At 30.8% G+C, this 23662-nt stretch overlaps 1 protein-coding gene across 1 annotated transcript; it reads left to right on the forward strand.

Moving 5' to 3' along the window:
- Nucleotides 1-13781: 13781 nt before the first annotated feature.
- Nucleotides 13782-23428, forward strand: LOC114369543 (protein argonaute 10-like). Its single transcript, XM_028326772.1, has 22 exons — nt 13782-14025; nt 15042-15620; nt 15893-16101; nt 16280-16429; nt 16542-16675; nt 16960-17069; nt 17161-17267; nt 17363-17501; nt 17587-17703; nt 18147-18254; nt 18355-18426; nt 18515-18637; nt 18735-18894; nt 20151-20272; nt 20582-20719; nt 20813-20955; nt 21078-21140; nt 21677-21740; nt 21813-21948; nt 22065-22138; nt 22590-22716; nt 22900-23428. Exons 2-22 carry the CDS (start codon nt 15186-15188, stop codon nt 23091-23093), a joined length of 2925 nt encoding a protein of 974 aa, XP_028182573.1. The 5' UTR covers nt 13782-14025; nt 15042-15185; the 3' UTR covers nt 23094-23428.
- Nucleotides 23429-23662: the final 234 nt, after the last annotated feature.

Genomic DNA, 23662 nt, shown 5'->3' on the forward strand with positions numbered 1-23662 from the left:
GTCAAGTCCAACAGGTTTTTTTTTTAAGTTTAAAATCTAACTTTTTTAGTTATTTTTTAAAAAAAAAGTCTAAGTCTAACTTTTATAATAAACAAACCAAACTTTTCACAAATCAAGCCATAGGCTCTCGATGAGCCGTCTAACCTATTTTCACTCCTACTATGACACAACCAAACAAAATTTTTTACATACAAATAGTTTTAAAGCCAAATGTACCAAACTTTCACTTTATTTTAAAAATTCTATTTTGAGTTTCAATTTTAAAATGACTTTTAAACTAAAAAAACTGAGTAAAACATAACTTAATTACATTTACATTTTCATTTTTTATTATAAAATTATTAATTATACATTCAATTACTTTTTCCAATGTATTTTCAATTGTTTTTTTAATTAAAAAACTATTATTAAGTTCTTAACCAATATTACAAGACTCATAAAATAATGAAAACTTTATAAGAAGATATAACATTACAAGGAAAATAGTCCAATGATGTTGCATAAAAAGTTGTGAGAAAAGCATTAAATGCTTATTGGATACTAGTCTTCCAAAACAGTCGATTATTTTTTTAATGTTGATTTTTTGAAATCCCTTACTTTTTTCATCTTTTTTATACACGCATCTAAAAAAAATACAATTAAAAATTAATTAAAATATATTGTCCTATTGTTTAAATAACATTTTCTCATTTTTAAACCTTGTGCACAATACATCTAGTCTCGGTCTAGTTAACTTGGCCAGTTTAAGTTGAACTGACCAATGCTGGATTTGGGCCAATGTTATATTCGAATCACGACAACTGCTTCCTGCACCCATAAAATACATTATGCATTTTTTAACTTTAAAAATTTAATAAAATTCCGAAACTATCTTGCGACGCATAATTTTCATTTGGTGGTTTTCCAGAACGACAAATCTAGAACATATAAAGCCTTGTAGAGCGTTCCGGAAATGTAAATCTAAAATTACTTTTTGATAATTTTTGGATTAAGCAATCCGAAAAACAAATTTGTTTTCCATATTGCTTAATCTGGTAAAAACACATTCCAGGTTTGCATTTCTAGAAGGCTCTACAAAATTTTATATGTTCCAGCATTCTTAATCCGGAAGTTAGTCTAACAAAGAACCACCACCAATCCGGAACACTAAAATCCAAAATTTTATGTAGTAAGGCTATGCTTTAGACCTTTTAGTTTTCATATGGGTTGCTGGTTAACAATTGTGGGGTGCAGGAAGCAATGGCCTCAAACGATTATTCTAAGCATGTCTTATTATGCATTTTTTTACTGGTCTTATTATGTATTTATAAATATATGATAAGTTATAAATAAAAAAATTCATGATAAAACCATGCATTTATTATAATAAAAATAAAAAATATTTATTATTTATCTATTAATTAAAAAAATATTTTATTATTAATAGAGTTTAATGATTATATAATTAGGACATCAAATTAGGTCGAGACAACCTAATACATAACCCAACCTCGTATTTAATATACATCAAGCTTAATTTCCAAAAAAATTGAATTCGTCCAAATCGATATTAGATCCGGTCAGAGTAGGTCATACTCACCTCTAGACTTAACTCATCTCAGTGTATCTCTATTCTCTAATACAAGCATGAACCTCACGTATCTGTGTTTAACATAATATGAACTACCAAGTGCATGGTTAATTTGAATTAAAGTTTACAAACTTAAATTTGAGTTAAACTTAAGTTTGTAACCTGAGTTTGCAAAAATAACCCAAGTTTTTTTCTTTTTGTAAAATTGAGTTTTAAGACAAAAAAATTATTTGCAAACACACTTTTGGAGATAACCAAACATGTTACTCAAATGAGTTACTCTCAAAAGATACGTTAAACGCCCAAAAGTATTTTTCCAACTGATAACCAAACATGCATGCTGTAACCTATCCTATTGTTGATCCTCAATATGATCAGCTCCTTGCCAGGAACTAACAACTAAGCTAAGACTGGAGAACCACCTAACACATTACTTCCAAAACGCTTATATACACACTAACACCCCTCATATATGTTCTTTTCGTACATATTTGCTTAGTTACTCTGCTAGTTCTTAATTTGAGTGTAAAAGTTTTTACAACTATCACCGTCCCACGCCTCATCGTCACCTGGACAATAAGTAACATAATTGCCATCATCACCCTACGTGCCCGGTCTAGACCACATGAACACTATCTAACAATATGTATGTATTGAACTTTCTAAATTTATCTCTAGTCAACAATTATCTGAATGGCAAGGAATTTAATCTTTGTAACTGTTTCAAGCCACAAACATACACAAAACTCCTCATTCAACGGATGCATGGTGCTTGGCTTGAATATGCTATGCAATATGCACAGTTGCAGTCAAAGTAAAGCATAAAGAATCATCATCTTTTTTTTTTTTTTTTTAAGATTAGAGAATCATTGTGTTTTAAATGTTACTCTCTCTCTCACACACACTCGGGCGAGATTCACCTTTCACTATGCAGCTCATTGGTCCCATCACCACCTACAAGGCTACAACCTTTTGTCATCTCCAATAAAAGTATAAAGTGGAAACTAAAACACTTACAAAAGTTTTGCATACTTTAAATGAAAATAAAGTTACATACTATTGTAGCATTGTTGATCTTTTTTCTTTTCTTTTCTTTTCTTTTGATGAACATCATCTTCATTATTTGCTTTTAAACCAAACTACCAAATTCAAAGTAAAACTTTTCACAGAATATGGGAAATTTACATTCTAATAATTAGCACTGCATCATTCTGAATTATTTATTTTACTATCTAAATGTTTATATTTTTACTCAAATTTCATTGTCACATTCAGCAAGCTCCCACTGTAGATAAAGTGTATAATTTTGCAACAAAAGCATCAACCAGCATACTAGCACTGCTAGCACTTATTACTACCGTACGGATCATGTTGATTCCATGGCCACCACAGAAGAGATTCATTAGCTCATGGACTTTTGGGCTGCTGTGGGGCCCAAATAAGACACCTAACAAACAAATCTATATCTGAGTTATGGACAAAATTGTCCTTGGTTCTTTTGTTCTACAGAAAGAAAAGAAAAAAAAGAAGTGAGTGAAGTAGTTGGCCTTTGTGAATTGTGGATAATAATCAAATGGACAATAAACAAACAGGATGAAAAGGAAGCTAAAGTGAAAGTACTACTTGGCCTTGTTTTGGGGTTTTTCTGACCATTTTTTGCTTTTGAATGAATGATGAAAGTTTTTGGTGCCTTCTGATACCGACATAAGCTGTATTTGGCTCAAAGTTAGAAGGCATGCAGATGCTGGAAGGGCATCTGCTTCTGCAGTGAAAACAGAAAAAAAAGACACATATTCTTGGCATCAGTGTAACTATTCTCAGTATTCTGAACCAATACAAGCTCAGAATCAAAATAGATAAAATACTAAGTTCATATTAGTTCAACTTAGTTAGAACTTACACAAGTCCTTAAAACTCAACACCATTGTTACAATTTGTGGGGCTCTAATGCTTTGATCCATTTTGATTGAGGATAAGATCTAAAGGCTAAAAGCCCGTGTCTCCTTAAAAAGCATGAATCTCTTTTCTGCAACAAGTGGCAATTTTAGGACATTTATTAATTAATGTACTGCATGAAAATCGAGCAAATAAGAAAAAAAATAATTGAGATGTTGGTAAAGGCATTCTAACATTGTCACATTAGACTTTTTCTACCCAAGGAAAAACAAAGTTCTTTACAAGGCTGCAGTTTTATCCATTATATAAGGGGGAAAACTGTTTTGTTGCCGTTTTTGTCGATCCACTTCTCTAGTCACAAAGCCATGTATAAAGTTAAAGGCAAAATAAAAAAAAAAAAAGATGATATGTGACCAACTCTGTAAAAGTCTTTCACTGTCTTTGCTTTTATGTTTGCCTGATACATGACAGTGAGATTGACAAGTTTGGTAGAGGGAGATAATTTGATTCCTTTTATTTTTCAATTTAAGTTGCAGTTTGCATGTGAATTGTATATGTGAGAAAAATGGATTATAAAAGGTTGGCCTATCAAACTCAACCTAACAAAAGTGAATTGAAATTTGATTCGATTAGTTTAAAATTTAATAATAATTTTTTGGATCATAATAATATTAAATTTATGAAAAGTTTGATTACATTAATATTAAGTTGAACTCAAATATTGTATAGTTACTATCCGTGGATCAAAAGTTCTCTCAGTTTAATTAATAATTTTAAGTTTAAGTTTAAATTGTGAGCATATAGTTTATTAATTACCCGACTTATGATTTTGTACCAAAAATGTCAGGCAGGTAAACTTATAGAGTAGACCCAAACTCTATTGAAAAAGACATTATAGTTACAATGTATTGATCTAAAATTAATTTTAATTGAGTTGTTAAATCTCTAAAAAATATATAAAGAAATTATCTGAATCATAGCTCTCAGACTGGAGGTTAGTTTTTCAAGTTGAATACTCGAGCGCAAATCTGATAAAATAATTTGAAAGTCATAACATAGTTTCTTTTCCTAAGCAAAGTCATATATAACGTAGTTAACAAGCATTGAGCTTGAAAAATAAGTATATATATACACACACACTACCTCTATGGCTCTATCCCTAGGTAGTGAGAGCATGCTTTAGTTCTCAGTGGCCTTGTATTTAATTTCCCCTTACTATGTTACCCGTTGTACCTTGTTAGCAAAAATCCGCATGAGATCGAGTACCAAAGTTTCGATTGCATGCCTTGATGGATACTATTGGAAATGTTACAAGTGTTTGCATATTTTAATGGCAAAAGACCACAAACTGTTATTGCAATTATTATCCCAACTACAAGTGCAGGCAGAAAGGTCAGAAGCAGAAACAAATATCCACACCCATCATGAATGGAATTGCAGGCGTGCATTGGCAAACACATACTCTATTGACATTGACATTAAAATAAGGATCTTTTTATATAGTAGTACTACTAAATTCCACATTAATAATTTAATAATAAATATAATCTTTAACAGGAACATATGGACATAAATGCTGTGCATATGTGGTTTTGGAGAGTAAAATATTGATGACAACTTTGATTCATCATATTGACATTCTATTAGTATTTTATATTCCTTTAACCATAATCCTTCCCTCACGTGTATATCACTAGGCAGTTTCATACTTGTCTCTAATCCATGTCTTTCTTTAAGCATTCCCACCACTCTGGCTTTCTCTTGGGTTGGTGACTCTGCCTCTATTAATTTTAATTTGCAACCTAATGTTATAAGTATACACATATAGATTGCACTACAGAGAGAGATAGGATAGAATTACGACATATTTTATTCGATTTTAACCTTCAGGTGTAACACTATATGTGGGTAATAATAACCAATCTCAAAGGCAGACTGGTACCAATTAAAAAAAAAATCAGGATTGTTTTGTCGCATCTGTCCCAACAATAGGCCAACAATAATGGCCATGAAGTAAAGCAGGCATTTCATTTTTTTTATTTCCTCTGGGCTGTTGTAGCATCCATATGAATAATTCTAGTCATATTTCACAATTACTTTTCATTCTATAGAAGAGAGATAAGGGATTTTTTTTTAAGATTACAATTTACAAGTATCTTTTATTAGCAACAGTTTTACTCAAATTGAGTAGCACTATGCTATGAACATAATGTTCTCTTTCTGAGTATAGTTTGTATACTTAAACTCAAATTAAAGATTATTAATTAAATTAAAATCACTCTACACCATTAATCTATTGGCTGGCTTGATGGTAGAGATAAGAAACTTTACTGTACAGTAAGATGAATTTTTACTTTCCTTCATTGTTGAAAAAAAAAAAACTTTCCTTTAGCAAATTACATTAGAATATGTATAATGCATGATTGCTTAAATGAGTTGTTTATCTCAAATTTGTAAGCTCTATAATGTTACATAAATTTAAAAATTTTACAAAAAATCTACTTCAATGTTAAAGTTATTAGAGTGAGTGTTTAACTTGAGTCACATTAAATTTTATAATTGAAAAATAATTCTTTAATGATAAGAATAAATTAAGTAATAATTACTTATATAAACAACTCACTTAAACAACAAATTATCAAGTCATTTGTTCCAATAATAAATATTGGTTAAGTGGCATTGCTTAATTTTAAACTCATGAAACACTTGCCATAGAGATCTTATTAGTGACGATTCTATGTTTTCCTAGTCATGGTTCTTTTCCCCCCCATCATTTTGACACTTTAAAAAGGGGATCAACTCGTGTGTATTCTTTGGGCCATAAATCATATTCGCTTTAAAGTTTATTAGCAAGGTACCCGTGGGTCATTCCTGTTGTGACGTATCACGCATATTCAAAATACATTTGTTTATAAAATTAGATATTTTTATTGAAATAAACATGATTAGCTAATAAAACTCTCCAAAATAGAAAAAGACTGAGAGAGTATTTAAGGAGAAAAAAATATTTTAATTATAATTACTCGTAAATTTATAATTTAATTTAAAATATTTATAAAATTATATGAGAAATTTATTATGTATAAAATTTGGAAGGGATTTAACTTTGATTAAATTTGTATATTTTAAATTTTAAACTATGAAGTAATAAAATAAATTAATTATTTTACAGTTATAATATAAATAAAAAAAATTGAATTTTATAATATTATAATTGTTAAAAAATATTAAATAATTTAAATGTAAAAATTAATTAAATTAGATGAAAACTATTGAAATGAGTATTATAAAATAAATTATCATTTTAATGTCAATTAGACAATTTATATTTCATTAGTACTTACGTGAGATGCGTTATTACATGTGTGTTTAGTAGTATTATCTTCATCCCGTGAAAAAAAAAGGCTAAGTTACTAACTACTAAATTCTCTAATATATTAGTTATAACTATCAAAAGACTAATTATTATATTATTAATAAAATAATTTAAAAATATTTTTGTAAATAAAATATATTTAATAAATTAATTTCAATATTTTTAAAAAATAAAATTATTCTATAAATATTAATCAACCAAATTTTATTTCATAAACTTGTTAAACATAGAGTGAAAATAATATTTTATTTGAAATATATTAATTAATTAGATCTAAATTTATTTTTAGTATAAAAAATTCAAATTCATGATGTAAATATTATTAAAAAAATTATTATACATAATTTATAAGTAAAAATAATTTTATAGGATTAGAAAGTAAAAAAAAAAAAATTGTTTAGTCTTAAGAATGAAGAAGTGTTAAATACTCGGAGAAAGAGATTTTCACCCATAATAGTTCTACATGACTTAACAACATTAGTTTCTTGTATGACATCTTTAAAGAAGTAATTCAAAACTATTTGTAATAAAAATGTATTTAAGAAACTAATTTTAGTTTACTTTATTATATATTCATTTAAAAACACTTATTTTGGGATGGAGTTAGCATTTTGTGTTAAAAATATATTTAATAAATTAATTTTTATATATTTATTACTCTTCCATTCATAAATATAAGACTCTTTTAATTAATTTGTATCTTTTAAGAAACTTTGTTAATTTAATTATTAACATTAAATTTGTAAGTAATATGTGTTACTCTTTCAAGATTACCTTTAAAATATAATAAATAAATGAAAAGGAGTAATAATTTTACAAAATTAATCTTATTAAATAGATGAAAAAGAATAACATTTATATTAGAGATATAGGTGGAAAAAAACCATTAATGTTATATTGAAAAATCAAATGCGTCACTTATTTTGGGACAAAAATAATATTTTGTGTTAAAAATATATTTAATAAATTAATTTTAATGTATTTATTTGTCCCCTGTACATAAATATAAGACTATATTTTTTTAGTAATTAAGAAAGTTGATTAATTTAATTAATAACATTATTTTTGTTAGTAATATATATTATTTTTCCAAGATTATCTTTAAAATAATTGAAACTCGTCATTTTTCTCCTTCCACTTAATTGTTATTATTTATCTAATTAATTAATTTGTGTTAGTTTTCTTGTCCCATCATTATAAGAAATAATGCATTTTCATAGCATTTATTATAAATTAATTAAGGAATTTTTAGTAAGTAAATAATTATTGTGAAAGACAACTTAAAAAAAAAAGTCTTACTAAAAGAGAAAAATAAAATTGAAAAAAATGTAAATGTTTATTACCGAATTTTAATAGATTAAGTTATTAAAAAAAGTCAAAATAGTATTTGTAATAAATATATTAATTAATTTAATGTTTAATTTAAAATTTTCAATTTTATAATATAACTATTTCTCTCATAAAAGAAAACAAAATTGTAAAAGAAATAAAAAAATATATAAAAGAAAAGAAACATTAAAATAAGATAACGTAAAAAAAAGGAAAGAAAAAAAGATAAAAATCAAACAAAGAGAAGAAAAAATAGAGAAATTAAAAGAGAAAAAAAAGAAGAAGGAAACAGGAGGGGGGAGCGAAAGGAAAAGAAGAAGTGTTAACAAAATTAACCCCAAATTTTACAGGTGTCAAAATTTTATAATAGGGTAAAGAAGTAATTTTCGAACACATGCATTTTATTGCGTTGTAATTTTTTTATGCGCATATCATATATGAATATGGCATTATTGAATAAAGTTTTGTACCATGACATTTCCAACTAAATGATGGCTTTAACTTGGTAGCCACCTTTTAGCATACCAAACGTTAAACAATCACTTGTTACTCTATGAGGGATAAATGAGTAGTGCTTTGCCGAGAATGGCGATGTCTTGGTATGCCTTTCACGTGATGGTGGAAAATGTTAAAAATTGAAAGTTCTTATATAGTTTACCTAGGTTCATTGTTTATATGAAAGTTCAAGGCTATGGTGGGGTCATCTATGAATGTACACACAACACAATGGGCACCACCACTCACTACATCCTTTTCTACGGATGAGAAGAGGGCAAAAACACATTAAAGAACCCAACATTGAAATGGGTGGAGAAGAATCATAGGCTGCAATGCAACAGTGCAAAATGTGCAATATTGGGATGTGTTATTATGTCATTGGAAAATATGGCCCCACCACACGCACCATTCCACTTTTTTGGTTTGCTTGGGAACTCACGGTCTCCACCACTACCAAGCATCACCAATCTCAAACATGCCCCTTCCTTGTCCACAGCCACGAGCACAAGTGAAACACATTTACATTATTTAAGTCCTAAGTGACAAAAACAAATCCCAAAGCCCAAAAAAGGAACCACTCTTGCCCATCTTCCTCATCCTTGTCCTTAATCAATCCACTATGCGATGAAAATAATTAACCATGTGTCTACGTGCCGGAACAAAACATGCCCATGCCTCCTAAGAAAAACAAATCTCAATGACCCAGTGTCGTCCTTGTCTCTCTCTTAAATGATTTAGTGCATTAAATGTGACTTGGAACATTGTGAGCATGCAAAACCGAAATTATCTAGAAAAAGACTCCGCTTGTGTTGGGTTATAACTATTGTTGTATGGTCCTCTCACAGACTCTTCTGATAAAATTCTTCCAGTTAAATATCTGTCGTTTAGATTCAATTCCTTGACCTTCAGATTGGATTGTGTGGGAGAATTCAGTGAGTGGTCCTTGTTTGTGTTGGGTTCACTGGCCCCAAGCAACAATGTCTGTAAATATTGCTCGGGGTCAAAGATGCAATATTTCTTGCACCAATAATATGTTAATGTATGATAAATTGTGAAACTATTAACTTATTATAAACAGTTATCATTTTATAATACTTCTTCACTTAAAAGCAGTCATTCAAAAAATATTTAATATTACAAGGTAAAATTAAAATTAAGTGTTATTTTGTATCAACCATCAATTGATGGTTTTTAAAATAGTGGTGCATGGATTTGGTGAAATAAAAGATAATTTGGATACTTTTTAGTGTAAAAAAGGGCTATAAATATACTACTAATAATCTATTGTGTAATAAATATATCATCATCATATTCAGCCAAGAATATTAAGACATTCACTATAAAATAGACTCAAAATCATATTATCCATGATTAAAGTTAACTCATTATTGGACTTCATTTGCAAGTCAAAAGAGTCGAAATCATATTAACCTTGATTAAAATTCATTATTAGAATTCATTTGGTAGTCAATAGAATCGGAATCATTTTAACCTTGATTAAAATTCTAGTAACCTGGCGTGCTTGATTTGATCAGAACGTGTCTAGCTATAAAAGGCTTTTACTTTAAGAAAAGTTTCATCTACTTATAATTATAATGATTTCTTTTCATCTTTAAAACTCAAAAAAGATTTAATTTTTGTATTGTTGACTGAGACGTTTATAATAATTGTGGTATCCGTAGTAAAATGGTTGACAATGACTAAGCTTTGTAATTGCTTTGATGAAGTGATTTTTAGTTCACCTTGGTCTGAAATGTTTTAATGGTGGTGCTTTGTTGGTGCGGTTGAGAATTGAGATGTTGTTGATATGGGATGGCGGAGCTATGAATGAGGTGGTTTTTCAGATTAAAAGGGAATATGATGATGTTGAAGTCTTTTACTAGAGTGACGATATATAGTAAATATTCTATAAGTATTATGAAAATAAGTACTTTTTTTTTCTGATTTCAAATATACAAGAGAAAATAAATTTATGCTAACTAAGAAAATTAGTTAATTATATTTAATTGTACTAATTTCAATTAAAAATATATATTTTTATTTTATTCTTAATTGAAACTTTATATTATGAAAAATCATTGAAACTAAAATCTCAATTAAATGAATAATATTTTAAAAATAATAGCATTAAATAAGAAAAAATTAATTAAAATTTTATTATATTTGAGACTAATAAAAATATATATTTTTTCTTATATTTAATACTGGGGCGAGTATATTTACAAGAATTTGAGATACCTTGTGTTTTTCAAAAGTAATACTCACAAATAGGAATATTATCCTATTTTAATATAATAAAAAAAATTATTTCAAATTGAGGCATGCTTTTATTATTCTCAAATGCATTGCAGGATTCATGTATTTGAATGTGTAGTAGGTGTTGATCTTGTGTAACTGTGTTTAATTTAGAGGATGAAAATAAATAAATAAAAATAAAGTGTAAAAGTGTGGATCTCAATCACATTAAAAAATATAAATTTTTTCTTATATTTCTCCCTCCCACCCTAAACTAAACACAAAGACACTTGATGAATTCAGTCAGTTCAATACTTTGGACTAATACTGGTCTGAAATTACCAATTATATATAGATTGTGTTTTGAGCCCAATTTGAAACAACAAATATTTTAAAAATTATACTTTAAATTCTAGAAGAAAAAAAAACCAAATATGATTGTTCAGCAATGGGCTTAAGGTCCAATCCATGTAATAGACAACCTCGGCCAAACCAGTAAGACTTTTAAGATAAAATCATGAATAAAGAATCACATCTAGCCCCAAAGTAAGATCACCTTATTGCTACACCAAGATAAAGAAATATTAAGAGACCTTAAGCCTTATGTTAAACAACTTAACCTATCTCAAACCTCTCTATAAATACAACCAATATCACTAAAACAAGTAGGAATTTATTTCAAACCATTAATTACTTTGGTGAATATTCACTACCTTGAGTATCAAAGTGTTTTTTACATATATTTTACAATTTCCCACGGTGTCTCAACTTTATCAGAGCTCGTAGTCACTTGAAAACCTCAAATATTTAGAATACACTTCAGTTTGCATTACCTATAGGCCTAAATCAGTAGTTTTATCTTAAAAGCATCGTTGCTTCATCTTACACGAGATCTGCTTTCGTTAGAATTCAATTTTACTCAACAATTTATCTCAAACATGTCAACTTGGTCTATTTTAAACAAGTCAATACCATGGATTAATAGTGTAGTATTATTTTCTTGTTCTTTCTTCTTCTAATAATGAATGGGGTAAAAGTGCAAAGAAAAAAAAGCCAAACATCTTAATCAACAAGGAAAACCCCATAAAGGAGGAAGTGAAAGAATGAGCCAATGAGGTGACCTAATAAAGAGCAAATCTCATGGGCCATGACTAAAGTTTACCAAAAAGAATACCGCACCTCTAACCATGGTGAAGGAAAATGTCTCTAAAATTAACGGTCAATACAAGAATGACTTGGAAGTCCATTTCAAGCATCACATTGCGAATACTTCAATCTATATCACGGGCTTAAGGCTTATAAGTAGGTATTTCAACTTTTAGAGAGAAACACAACCATCAACATTTAACATTTAATTTGCTGGAACCTTGCTTTAAGGCTTTTAACAAATGAAGGGCAAAAGAAGAGGACATATATGAGAGGAAGACAACAAGTTTAACATATAGCAGCACACGGTGAACCATGTTCAATTCATTTTATGTAGTAAAGAGATATATTAATAAAAGATAAATTATGATTTTATTCTTTAAATTTTCATCACCTTTTATTTTTAGTCTCTAAATTTTTTACGGTCCTTGAATTATCTTTTGTAACATTTATATTTCTGACGGTTAAAAAGTGTTAAAAGTTGTTTGAGAACCATTTAAACGTATTTAACCATTTTTTTTGTAATTTTAAACTATTATAAATTATTTTCACAAGTTTTTTTAACCGTATCTCATGGGACATGGGAGTCAAAAGGCAATGATAAGTAGACCAAATTTCCAAAGGGCAACCTTCCAAATTATAATCGAGTGGTTTTTGATGAAACCTACTTACTTGGTTTCTCATGATTTGGGGGAAGAACCCAACTGTTGAGCTCCCAAAACATGATCACTAGCCAAGTCATCTCTCATCTCATATTATTCTCATGTTCACACCTCACTCTCGCAATCTAATGATTAGCTCTACCCGAAGCCACGTAGACTATGTGTACCCCACCCAACAAGCCAACTATTATCCTCATGACATATCTGAAACCAAAGTCATCATCAATGTAGATCTCTTGGGCCCCATCCCTATTCAACAATAAATTGTGGTAGACCGTCATGTACTGAATCAGACCAGCCCCACAACACACAAGAAACGTGGGCCCCCGTTTATACCCAAAGCTAAGCCAATGCCATTGAATGGACCGTTACAAAGGCTTCACAAAGTTAAAGAGTTTTCGGACAATTACATAGGGAGAAGAGAAAAAATTCACACCCTAAATTAAATAAAATTAGGGAAGAAAGAAAAGAAAAAAAATCACAAACACAAATACTACTATTATAAGAAGCCAAGCCAAGCCTGCCAGAGAAGAAGACCACTGCAAGTTCAAATTATTCTTCTTCCTTGTATGATTGCTTTTATAATCCTCAGTTACTCTTTTGGACTCATTACCCACAATACTTGCTCCTCTTTCTCTCTCTCATATAATATTAATTTCCACCTTTATTTTGTTTCGAGTATATCATTTTTTTTTATCTCAAGCAAGTTTTTCTTTATTGGCAAATTATCAATATTTTTAGCTTTTGTTAACTTTGGAGATTTCAACTCATGACTTTTCTTTCATTTTTTTTCTTTACTATTAGATTAATTTTATATTTTCTATCTCAAGCAACTAAAAAAAATAATTTCTTGATATAATAAGATTATTTAAGAAATTGATGACTTTAAGTCTTTTAATAAATACTCACTCTTTCATTCGTAAAAATCTAAAATTGAATTAATTACCAAACACATGCTTATAGTTAAGAGATATAATTATCTAACAAAACAAAACATGTTAATTTAATACTAGTCTCTATTATGGGCATGGTGTATCACCGAGGCTGCGGAAACAGATAGGTGAGAGTAAAAGCAAAGAGCTGGGAAAGCCTTTTACACGTGATAAAGAAAGAACCAAAAAGCTCATTGCATGCGTGTATAAGATCATCATAATCATCATCAACGCTATTACTTACCCTGCTTCCCTTTCCTCTTTCAAAATTGTCAATCTTTTGCTTCCACCAACACACCCTTCTACTATTTCTACCCTCCTTTCATTCCTTTCACTTCTTACTTACCACCCATGTTTCACAAGCTCTCCTTTTCTAAGAGGGTGAGTTCAAGTTTTGTTCTTTAATTCTTTTCCTCAGCTTTGCTTCTTCACTTTCATTCTCATTCTTACTTGTTTCTTGGTGGGATTTCAGTTTTGTTTTGACTTTGTTTGAGGCATTTAATGGAAAAACATTCTGCTCTAAAAGCTTTACCAGCATTCTCTCTCTCTCTCTCTTCTTTTTCTTGGTGAAAATCTTTGACATAGTGATTTTGTTCTGTTCTGTTTGTTTCTTTTCCTTTTTTCTCAATTTCATGGTAGTCCAGTGAAGTGAAGGTTTCAAAATTTGTCTTCACAATTAATACATTGTTCTGTTGTCTTTTTTTTTAATTAAGTGTGGCTATGTGGCTGTATATGTTCGTCGTCTTGGTAATTTTCAGTTTTTGGTAGGGGACAAGCCGGTGAGAACTGGCTTTTTCTTCTGGCTATTTCCATTTTCTGAGCTTCTCATATGTCTAATAGTCACATTTTAATAATAACTCTTCTCTTCCTTGCTTGCTCATACATAGTCATTGGCTTTCTCACTGAACAATTGTTTTTTTTTTTTTTCTGTCTTTTGCTCTGTGATATTTCGTGTTGCACAGTTAATGTTTCGTGCTGCAAATTTATACCGAGATTTCCTTGTCTTCTGGCCTTTTCAACTTTTAGGCAAAGGGCAGAAGATGATGTCGTCAAAAAATTTACTTTTGTAGTTTTGTTTGGCTTATTTTGCTCTATGGACTAGTATATTTCTACTACCTACCGATCATAACTACTTTTGGATTTGCTTGCTGAAGCAAGGGTGAAAATATTGGATTTTCAGTTTTGCAAAAGAATGGTAATGCTTGTATTACAATACAATGCCAGTTTTCAATTTCACCTATACTAATTCTCTCTTCTTCTGACTTCATACATCAAATCAAGCCATTGATCTTTCTCATTGATGAACAGTAATTACTACCGATCGTACCAATATAATAATTACATTTTCTATCTTTGTATATGCATTCTTAGCTCAAGCAATTGGTACTGTTTTGCAGATATAACAAGCAAAGGCTAGAAGAGTGTGAAATTGGTTTTGGCTGTGAAGCTTGTCACATTTGACAAGTGTGTTGTACTGTTGTCGTTTGTACACTTTCTGGTGTGAGAGGAGTAAGCCAGCACTTATCAACAACAAAGCCAACATGCCAGTGAGGCAGATGAAAGAAAGTTCGGAGCAACACCTTGTGATCAAACCACATTTGCAGAATCCTATGAATCAAGCCAAGAAGACAACCAAAGCTGCACAAAATGGCAAAGGTCCACCGCCACAAGAAAACCATAACCAAACTTCGCCACACTCAAAGAACAAGGGAAGGAGAAGAGGGAGAGGTGGCAGAAAACCTGATCAAGGAGATGTTATGATGAGGCCTAGTTGCAGGCCATGCACTGCAACACTAACAAGTACTGCAAATGAGAATGCTGAAAATGGTTGCATCTCTGATATGGGTTTTCCCACTTCAAGCAAGTCTTTGACCTTTGCTCCTAGGCCTGGATATGGACAAGTTGGGACAAAATGCATTGTGAAGGCTAACCACTTCTTTGCAGAGTTACCAGACAAGGACTTGAACCAATATGATGTAAGGATCCTTTCCTTGGTATATCTATGATCTATCACTATTCTGATAAGGCAATTAAATTGGATCTTCTGAGTGCACAACTAGCATGCATTTAAGTTCATCGTGTGGTTTTCCTCTTATAGGGTTTCTGCTTTTGCAGTCCTTTTTATTGTAGTGCCATTAATGAGACTTTTAAATCTGGCTTGAGGCTTTTGTTTCCTATTAGTAGTATTATTATTATTGCTTTTGCTTTAATTTATTGTCATTATTATGTGTTGCTTTATTTTTTGAAGGTTACTATTACCCCAGAAGTGTCTTCTAGAACAGTAAACAGGTCTATCATAGCAGAACTAGTGAGGCTGTATAAAGAGTCTGACTTGGGGATGAGACTTCCAGCATATGATGGCAGAAAAAGTTTGTACACTGCAGGGCAGCTTCCCTTTGCTTGGAGAGAGTTTAAGATTAAGCTTATAGATGAAGAGGATGGAGTTAATGGCCCTAAGTAAGGATTTATTGCCTATAAGTATAATCACTTTAAATATTTTCTTTTCTTTTCTCTTCCCTCTCAACTCACACACAAACTCCTCTCGTGTACTGTAACCACTAACCAGATAAAACTGAACAGTTTTGAATGTTTAAGTAAGTTCAATTTTCAACTGACACAATTGGCCATTTTTCAGAAGGGAAAGAGAGTACAGGGTGGTGATCAAGTTCGTTGCTCGGGCTAACTTGTATCACTTGGGACAGTTTCTAGCTGGTAGGCGTGCTGATGCACCGCAAGAGGCACTTCAAATTCTTGACATTGTATTAAGAGAGCTGTCAACTAAGAGGTAGTATTGGTCAAAGGGATTTAAGATTTTAAAATTCAAGTAATGACAAGTTTAATGAAAGTGTGAAGCTTAAGTTCTTGTTTATCTTACTAAGGCTGCATTTTTTTTAAAGGTATTGCCCTATTGGGAGGTCCTTCTTTTCACCTGATATTAGAACACCGCAACGGCTTGGAGAGGGATTAGAATCATGGTGTGGATTTTACCAGAGTATAAGGCCTACACAAATGGGCCTTTCCCTTAATATTGGTATATCATTTATATTTATATTGATTATATAAGTAGTCCAATGAAAGTACAAAGGAAGCCTTGTTTACTTTTAGAAATTGTTTTTTGTTTTCAAATATTTGTAAAGGAAAGAAGGAAAACAATAAAAAGTTTTTTTCACCTTTTCTGGTATGAATCTTTGAAAACAAAATGAAAATAACATGGCATTTTTGTAATTAAAAGTGAAAATTGAAAATGAAAACAGAAAATATTTTCTCAAACCAAATACTTTTCATTTGTCTTCATTTTTTTCTTGCATTTCATAGATATGGCGTCTGCTGCGTTTATTGAGCCTCTTCCAGTAGTGGAATTTGTTGGCCAGCTATTAGCAAAAGATGTGCTGTCAAGGCCATTGTCAGATGCTGATCGCATTAAGGTACTTAATACTATGGACATAGTTTGCTGAGTTCATCTCTTATGGTGTTAATATCGATCAATTTACAGAGCTACTTTTTGATGTCAAACAGATTAAGAAAGCCCTTAGAGGAGTTAAAGTTGAAGTAACACACAGAGGAAGTGTGAGAAGAAAATATCGTGTTTCTGGATTGACTTCTCAACCAACCAGAGAACTTGTGTGAGTTGTTTCTCTTTCAGGTCTCTTCCTACTAGCAGTCTTAGAAGCGATAGTGTTTTCCGTTAGCTCACTAAATAATGATGTATTTTCTTTAGGTTTCCTGTTGATGAGAACTCAACTATGAAATCAGTAGTTGAATACTTCCAAGAGATGTATGGTTTCACTATTCAATATACTCACCTTCCTTGCCTTCAAGTAGGAAACCAAAAGAAGGCTAACTATTTACCTATGGAGGTAAGGACAGTTCTTGGCAATTGAAGTAGTCACTCAACATTTTCATAATGATTTTGTCTAATGTCATTTGCCTTTGGCTCCCCAGGCCTGCAAAATTGTTGAGGGGCAACGTTATACAAAAAGATTGAATGAGAAGCAAATTACAGCTCTGTTGAAAGTTACTTGCCAGAGACCTCGCGATCGGGAAAATGACATTTTACGGGTATTTAATTTTGATTCTTTGAACCTTCACTACAACAACTAATCCTTTCATTTAATGTTGAACTTTCACAAAAAACATGGCCACTTCCTAACCCATGTTTTTCTTAAGTGCTAATATCTGATTGCAGAACAATTAAGAAATGAAAGGCCATTAAGTTAATATTGTTTTCATGATTTGCTTCAAAAGTACTTTACAAACTTGTCTTCTATTTATCATGTGTATGACAATGTAGTAATTGGAATGTTTAGATAAAGATTTGAAATTGGGGAGGTTTTATGTGACAAATGAAACCTTGGATTAAGATGAAGGAAAAGTGCATTAACTATGGTTACACACACACATTTATATTCTCTTAACTACATGACACTGTCGGGGCTTCATAGTAATGATTTGTTTATTTTATTTTTATTTGTATGTGGTGGTGGTGGGGGTCATACCAACAGACCGTTCAACATAATGCTTATGATCAAGATCCTTATGCAAAGGAATTTGGAATTAAAATCAGTGAAAAGCTAGCTTCTGTTGAAGCACGAATTCTTCCGGCCCCTTGGGTAATGTGCTTCTCCTTCTAAAGATCTGATTTGTCATATACTGAAACTTTAATTTACCTTTTCCCTGTCATTCATTAATTTAAAGCACTTCTGAATGCAGCTTAAATATCACGAAAGTGGGAAAGAGAAGAACTGTTTACCCCAAGTTGGTCAGTGGAATATGATGAACAAGGTGATACATATTGGCATTACATTTATCTGTTACCAAAATTTTGTGATGGCTCAGTATTGATACTGTCTCCTAAAATCTTGAATGACAGAAAATGATTAATGGAATGACTGTTAGCCGGTGGGCATGCATAAATTTTTCAAGGAGCGTGCAAGATAGTGTTGCTCGCACTTTTTGTAATGAACTTGCTCAAATGTGTCAAGTATCTGGCATGGTAATAATCTTCAATGTTTTTTTTTATAATTATTTTGTCTGTGTTGGAAGTGTAGAAAGAAATTTTCTGATATTTAGCAACATTGATTTTCTTGCAGGAATTTAATCCAGAGTCTGTTATTCCCATCTACAATGCCAAACCTGAACAGGTGGAAAAAGCTTTGAAACATGTTTACCATGTGTCAGGGAGCAAAATTAAAGGAAAGGAATTGGAGCTTTTGTTAGCAATATTGCCAGACAATAACGGGTCTCTCTATGGTAAGCCACATGAGTTGATAATAACTCTAAAAGATTGTTATATGGGTGGCTAGCACAAGGCCAATAATGCAACCCGGCTTAGGTCTCTTTTAAATTATTGAATTTTTATATATTCTTACAAATATTTTTAAATTATTGGATAATAAATTTTATTATATTATTTGTATTTAATTTGTTATTAAAAATTTTAGTACAATTTCTTCTCTCTCTAAATATGAAACAAAATAACTATATTAATTGAGAATATTTTTAAGAATTATTTTTTAATAAGAATATTTTAAAAATTTTTTGTTAATTTTTTTAAACTTTTTTTGTTAATTTTTTTTCTCTTTCAATTTACCCTTTTATCAAAAGGATAAATTGACAGAGAAAAAACATTCAGAAAAAGTAATAATTAATATTTGTCGCACAAACCATATATTTTCATCTTTGTTTTTAAGTTGAATTCAAATATTTTTTAAAAATATTAATAGTTAAAAATAATTTTATATAATAATATAAATAACTTATCATAATATTAAAATATAATTATATGTTCAAAATATTTTTTTGATAAGAATTTTAATTATAATATAACAGTTTATATAATATTTTTTTGTTATATAAAATAAACATTTATCTTATGCATGATGCATGTTAATATATTATAAAAATTAACAACTTTCAATTAAATATGTGTGCCCACACATGAGAGTGCATGTGTTTTTGTGTGTATGTTTAAGTTTTAGTGGACATTAATTTGATATTAGTAGTGCATACATTTTTTATAAATTAAAATTAGTAAACAAATTACTAACAAAATAAATTATAGTGTACTAATAAAAGTATTAAACTATGTTAAAAAGAATATTTTTTAGTGCATGCAATGTTTGGAGAATATTATTATTATTATTATTATTATTATTTCTTGCAATTATTGTTAATGATGGTTGAATATTTTTTAAAGATTACATTTTTTAAGATTTTGAGATAAACTGTTATAAGATAATGATTAAATAAGTTATTAAAAAATGAAATGTTAAAATTGCTTAACAAATATAATTCACAAAATTAGAAGAATAAAACAAAAATTGATGAGTTGTATTAAAATGAAACGCAAATAAAAAACTTGTCTAAAGACTCAAAACTTGTAGACATAGCCCTGTTATATGGTATCAATCACTGATTGTCATTGCTTGAGTTGACAGAAGAGAACACAGAAGAATAAGTTCCAAGTTAAAATGCAGAGCTTTCATTTAAATATCTTTTGTTTTCAGGTGATCTCAAGCGAATTTGTGAAACTGACCTTGGTTTAATTTCACAATGCTGTCTGACAAAGCATGTCTTCAAAATCACTAAACAGTACTTGGCTAATGTGTCTCTGAAGATCAATGTGAAGGTTTGTTTACTCTTGATCACCAAAGCCTTAACCATGTTTTTGGTATTGAAGTCTACTTCATTATTGCATAGATAACTTAAATTTTTTTCAATAAATACATGGACACTAGTTAGAAATTGTTAGCCAATGACACAGGCTTAAAATCCCAATCCATGGTGTAGAAATTATTATGCAGTCATGTTATTTTATCTTTAGCCAATGTAGGCTCCCTACTTTTGGGGTATTCATGTTGAAAATTAAAATCACTATTACTTTTGATAAAGGCTTTCAATAACTAAATAGTGGTCACTTACCCTCCTCTTGATGCAGATGGGAGGTAGAAACACTGTACTTCTTGATGCTGTAAGCAGCAGAATACCATTGGTTAGTGACATGCCAACCATAATTTTCGGAGCAGATGTAACCCACCCTGAAAATGGAGAAGAATTGAGCCCTTCAATAGCAGCTGTATTTTTCTAATTTATTTATCTTTATTTGTTTTATAGCATTGCGATAGTCATTGAGGGTTTTGGAAACTGATAATGTTTACCCAATCTATAGGTAGTCGCATCCCAGGACTGGCCCGAAGTGACAAAATATGCCGGTTTAGTATGTGCTCAAGCTCATAGGCAGGAACTTATACAAGATTTGTACAAAACTTGGCAAGACCCTGTTCGTGGCACAGTTAGTGGTGGCATGATCCGGTACTAATAATATCAATTTTACTATTTTAATTCTGAATATTAATTGTTCTAGGTTTTTTGATGATTGGTTTCAATTATATTATATCTTAGTTTATAATTTTCATGTGTCCTTTTATGTGCAGAGATTTACTGGTTTCCTTCAGAAAGGCAACAGGACAAAAGCCACTACGAATTATATTTTACAGGTCATTATGTTTAATTTATGATGAAAGATCTATAATGCATGTTATAAACTTTCATAACAAACAGCACCATTGAAAAGTCTGAAATTTGTTTGGTAAGCTTCCTATTAATGGGCCAGTCAGGGATGAATCTCCCCCTCACCCCCACCCTCTATTTTTTAAATTATACACATAATTTTTAGCCTCCAAGTCCAGGCTCATCATTTTGACATCTAAATGAATTTTATTTAAATGCAATTATGCATGCTTAAGCTTTCAGCCGCACTTCAGATGTTTTCTGGATGCATCCTTTGCAAGATTGCATCATTCATATAAACTGTTATGTCTACGTTAGGCATGATGTCATTTTATAGCTTGTCAAATCAAGTGCATAAAACATCCAAAATGGTTTTTCCCTTTATCCATATTTCAGGCACAATCCATTCAAATTCTAGTTTACATGTGTGTGCTTACTTAGGAGCATGGCTTTCTGAAACATGCTAGTTTGATGAAAGAGTTAGTTACCGGTATATTAACATTGAATGTTGAAATTTGAACAGGGATGGTGTAAGTGAAGGACAATTTTACCAAGTTTTACTTTATGAGTTAGATGCAATTCGGAAGGTCAGGATCACTTTCTCTCATCATACACTTGTTTTCTTATTATGTCAATTCTGAGAAGTTATATCTGTGTAGGCATGTGCTTCCTTAGAACCAAACTACCAGCCTCCAGTAACTTTCATAGTTGTGCAAAAAAGACATCATACCCGGTTATTTGCAAACAACTACAGGGACAGAAGCAGTACAGATCGGAGTGGGAATATATTGCCTGGTATGTTGCACATTCCCAAAAAGCTTATCTACAGAAATGCATTTTTGAATCATTCTTTGGTTTTTAAAATGATTATCTAATGGGCTGGAATTTTCATGTTTTAAATTGTCTTTCAGGGACTGTTGTTGATACCAAAATCTGCCATCCAACAGAATTTGATTTTTATCTCTGCAGCCATGCTGGCATCCAGGTAGAAGATAGTTTTCTTTCCTCCCTTCTATATCAGGATTTATTGTTATAATTACAAATGAGAATTGGTTATGGGAAAGAAAATTGTCATAGTTCAAAACTGTCAAAATTAGAGGGAGAGTGAGCACTATCAATAAGAAGTGTTTTGTTGGTTTTTCTCACGTCTATTATTTGAAGTTATGAAAAATCATTCGCCTGGTCTTGTTCTAAGAATACTTTTTAAGGTTCAAAATATCAATCTTTATTAGCAATTAGCATTCTGGCCTCCCCCACTTCAGTGTGGTTCTAATGTCTAACACAAGTATGTCTTAAGGACTTGTTTAATTTTGACATAGGAGGATTACACATGAACCCAGAGTGAAATTCAAGATCTGCTTTACTAGTATCTTGGAAAAAATCTAAACATCTGAGTTTTTCTTAACTATGCATACTGTGTTTCTATTATCATTCAGGGTACTAGTCGGCCAGCTCATTATCATGTCCTGTGGGATGAAAACAACTTCACACCTGATGGAATTCAGTCTCTGACAAACAACCTTTGTTATACATATGCCAGGTGTACACGCTCAGTATCAGTTGGTAAGCCCGTGCTTCAATTAATATGTAGTTTTTCGGTTGTTTGGTCCCAGTTATGACTCACCCATGTCCTTACCCTCAACACTAGTTGAACAGCTATGATATTTTTAACATGATTGAACTTTAACCTTTATACTTGTCTTGGATAGTTTAAAACTTAATTGACTGGAAATTGTTGTTATGCAGTTCCTCCAGCATATTATGCACATTTAGCAGCGTTTCGAGCACGTTTCTATATGGAACCAGATATGCAAGACAATGGCTCTGCAGGTGACGGTAATGGTCATGGTGCCAAAGCAACACGAGCAGCTGGTGATTATAGTGTCAAGCCATTGCCAGACTTGAAAGAAAATGTGAAGAGAGTCATGTTTTACTGTTAGACTGCTTAGTGGCTTGGCCTTGGTAGAATGATAGATATATGGGGCAAGCATCAACATGATAAGCAAGTTTTCAAATCATGGAGTGCAATGTTCACCTCACATTACTTTGTACATTAGTCGTGTAGGTTTTGCTGTGGTAGATCCATGATTACAGTTCTTGAGCCATAGTTTAGAATGAATTTCTACAAGCATTATTAGGTTTTATATAGATGCCAAATTTAGCATTGTAAAAAATATTCTCTGTCAATCTTTGTAGAAAATTTTGCCATAAGGCCTTTACAGATGCTGGAGTAGAAATTTCCTTCATCTTTGCAAGGAGGGGAAGTTTTTTCCTAGTATTCATGTTTATCCTGCACTATAGCTAAAGCATATTGGGATACAAGTTAGTGTACCATGTGAATAACAACCAAAAATATTGCTAGAAGAAAGAAAAAGAGAAACCATACTCATACAATAAATATATGCATCAATAACAATTTATACAAATAAAAGATAGAAAGAAAAGAAAAAAAATGACTTGAATTAATATGATATCAATGACAACAATGGTTTGAATTACAATCAGCCAA

This window comes from Glycine soja, chromosome 10 (genome assembly GCF_004193775.1).
Source record: "Glycine soja cultivar W05 chromosome 10, ASM419377v2, whole genome shotgun sequence".
In the NCBI taxonomy this organism is placed as follows: domain Eukaryota; kingdom Viridiplantae; phylum Streptophyta; class Magnoliopsida; order Fabales; family Fabaceae; genus Glycine; species Glycine soja.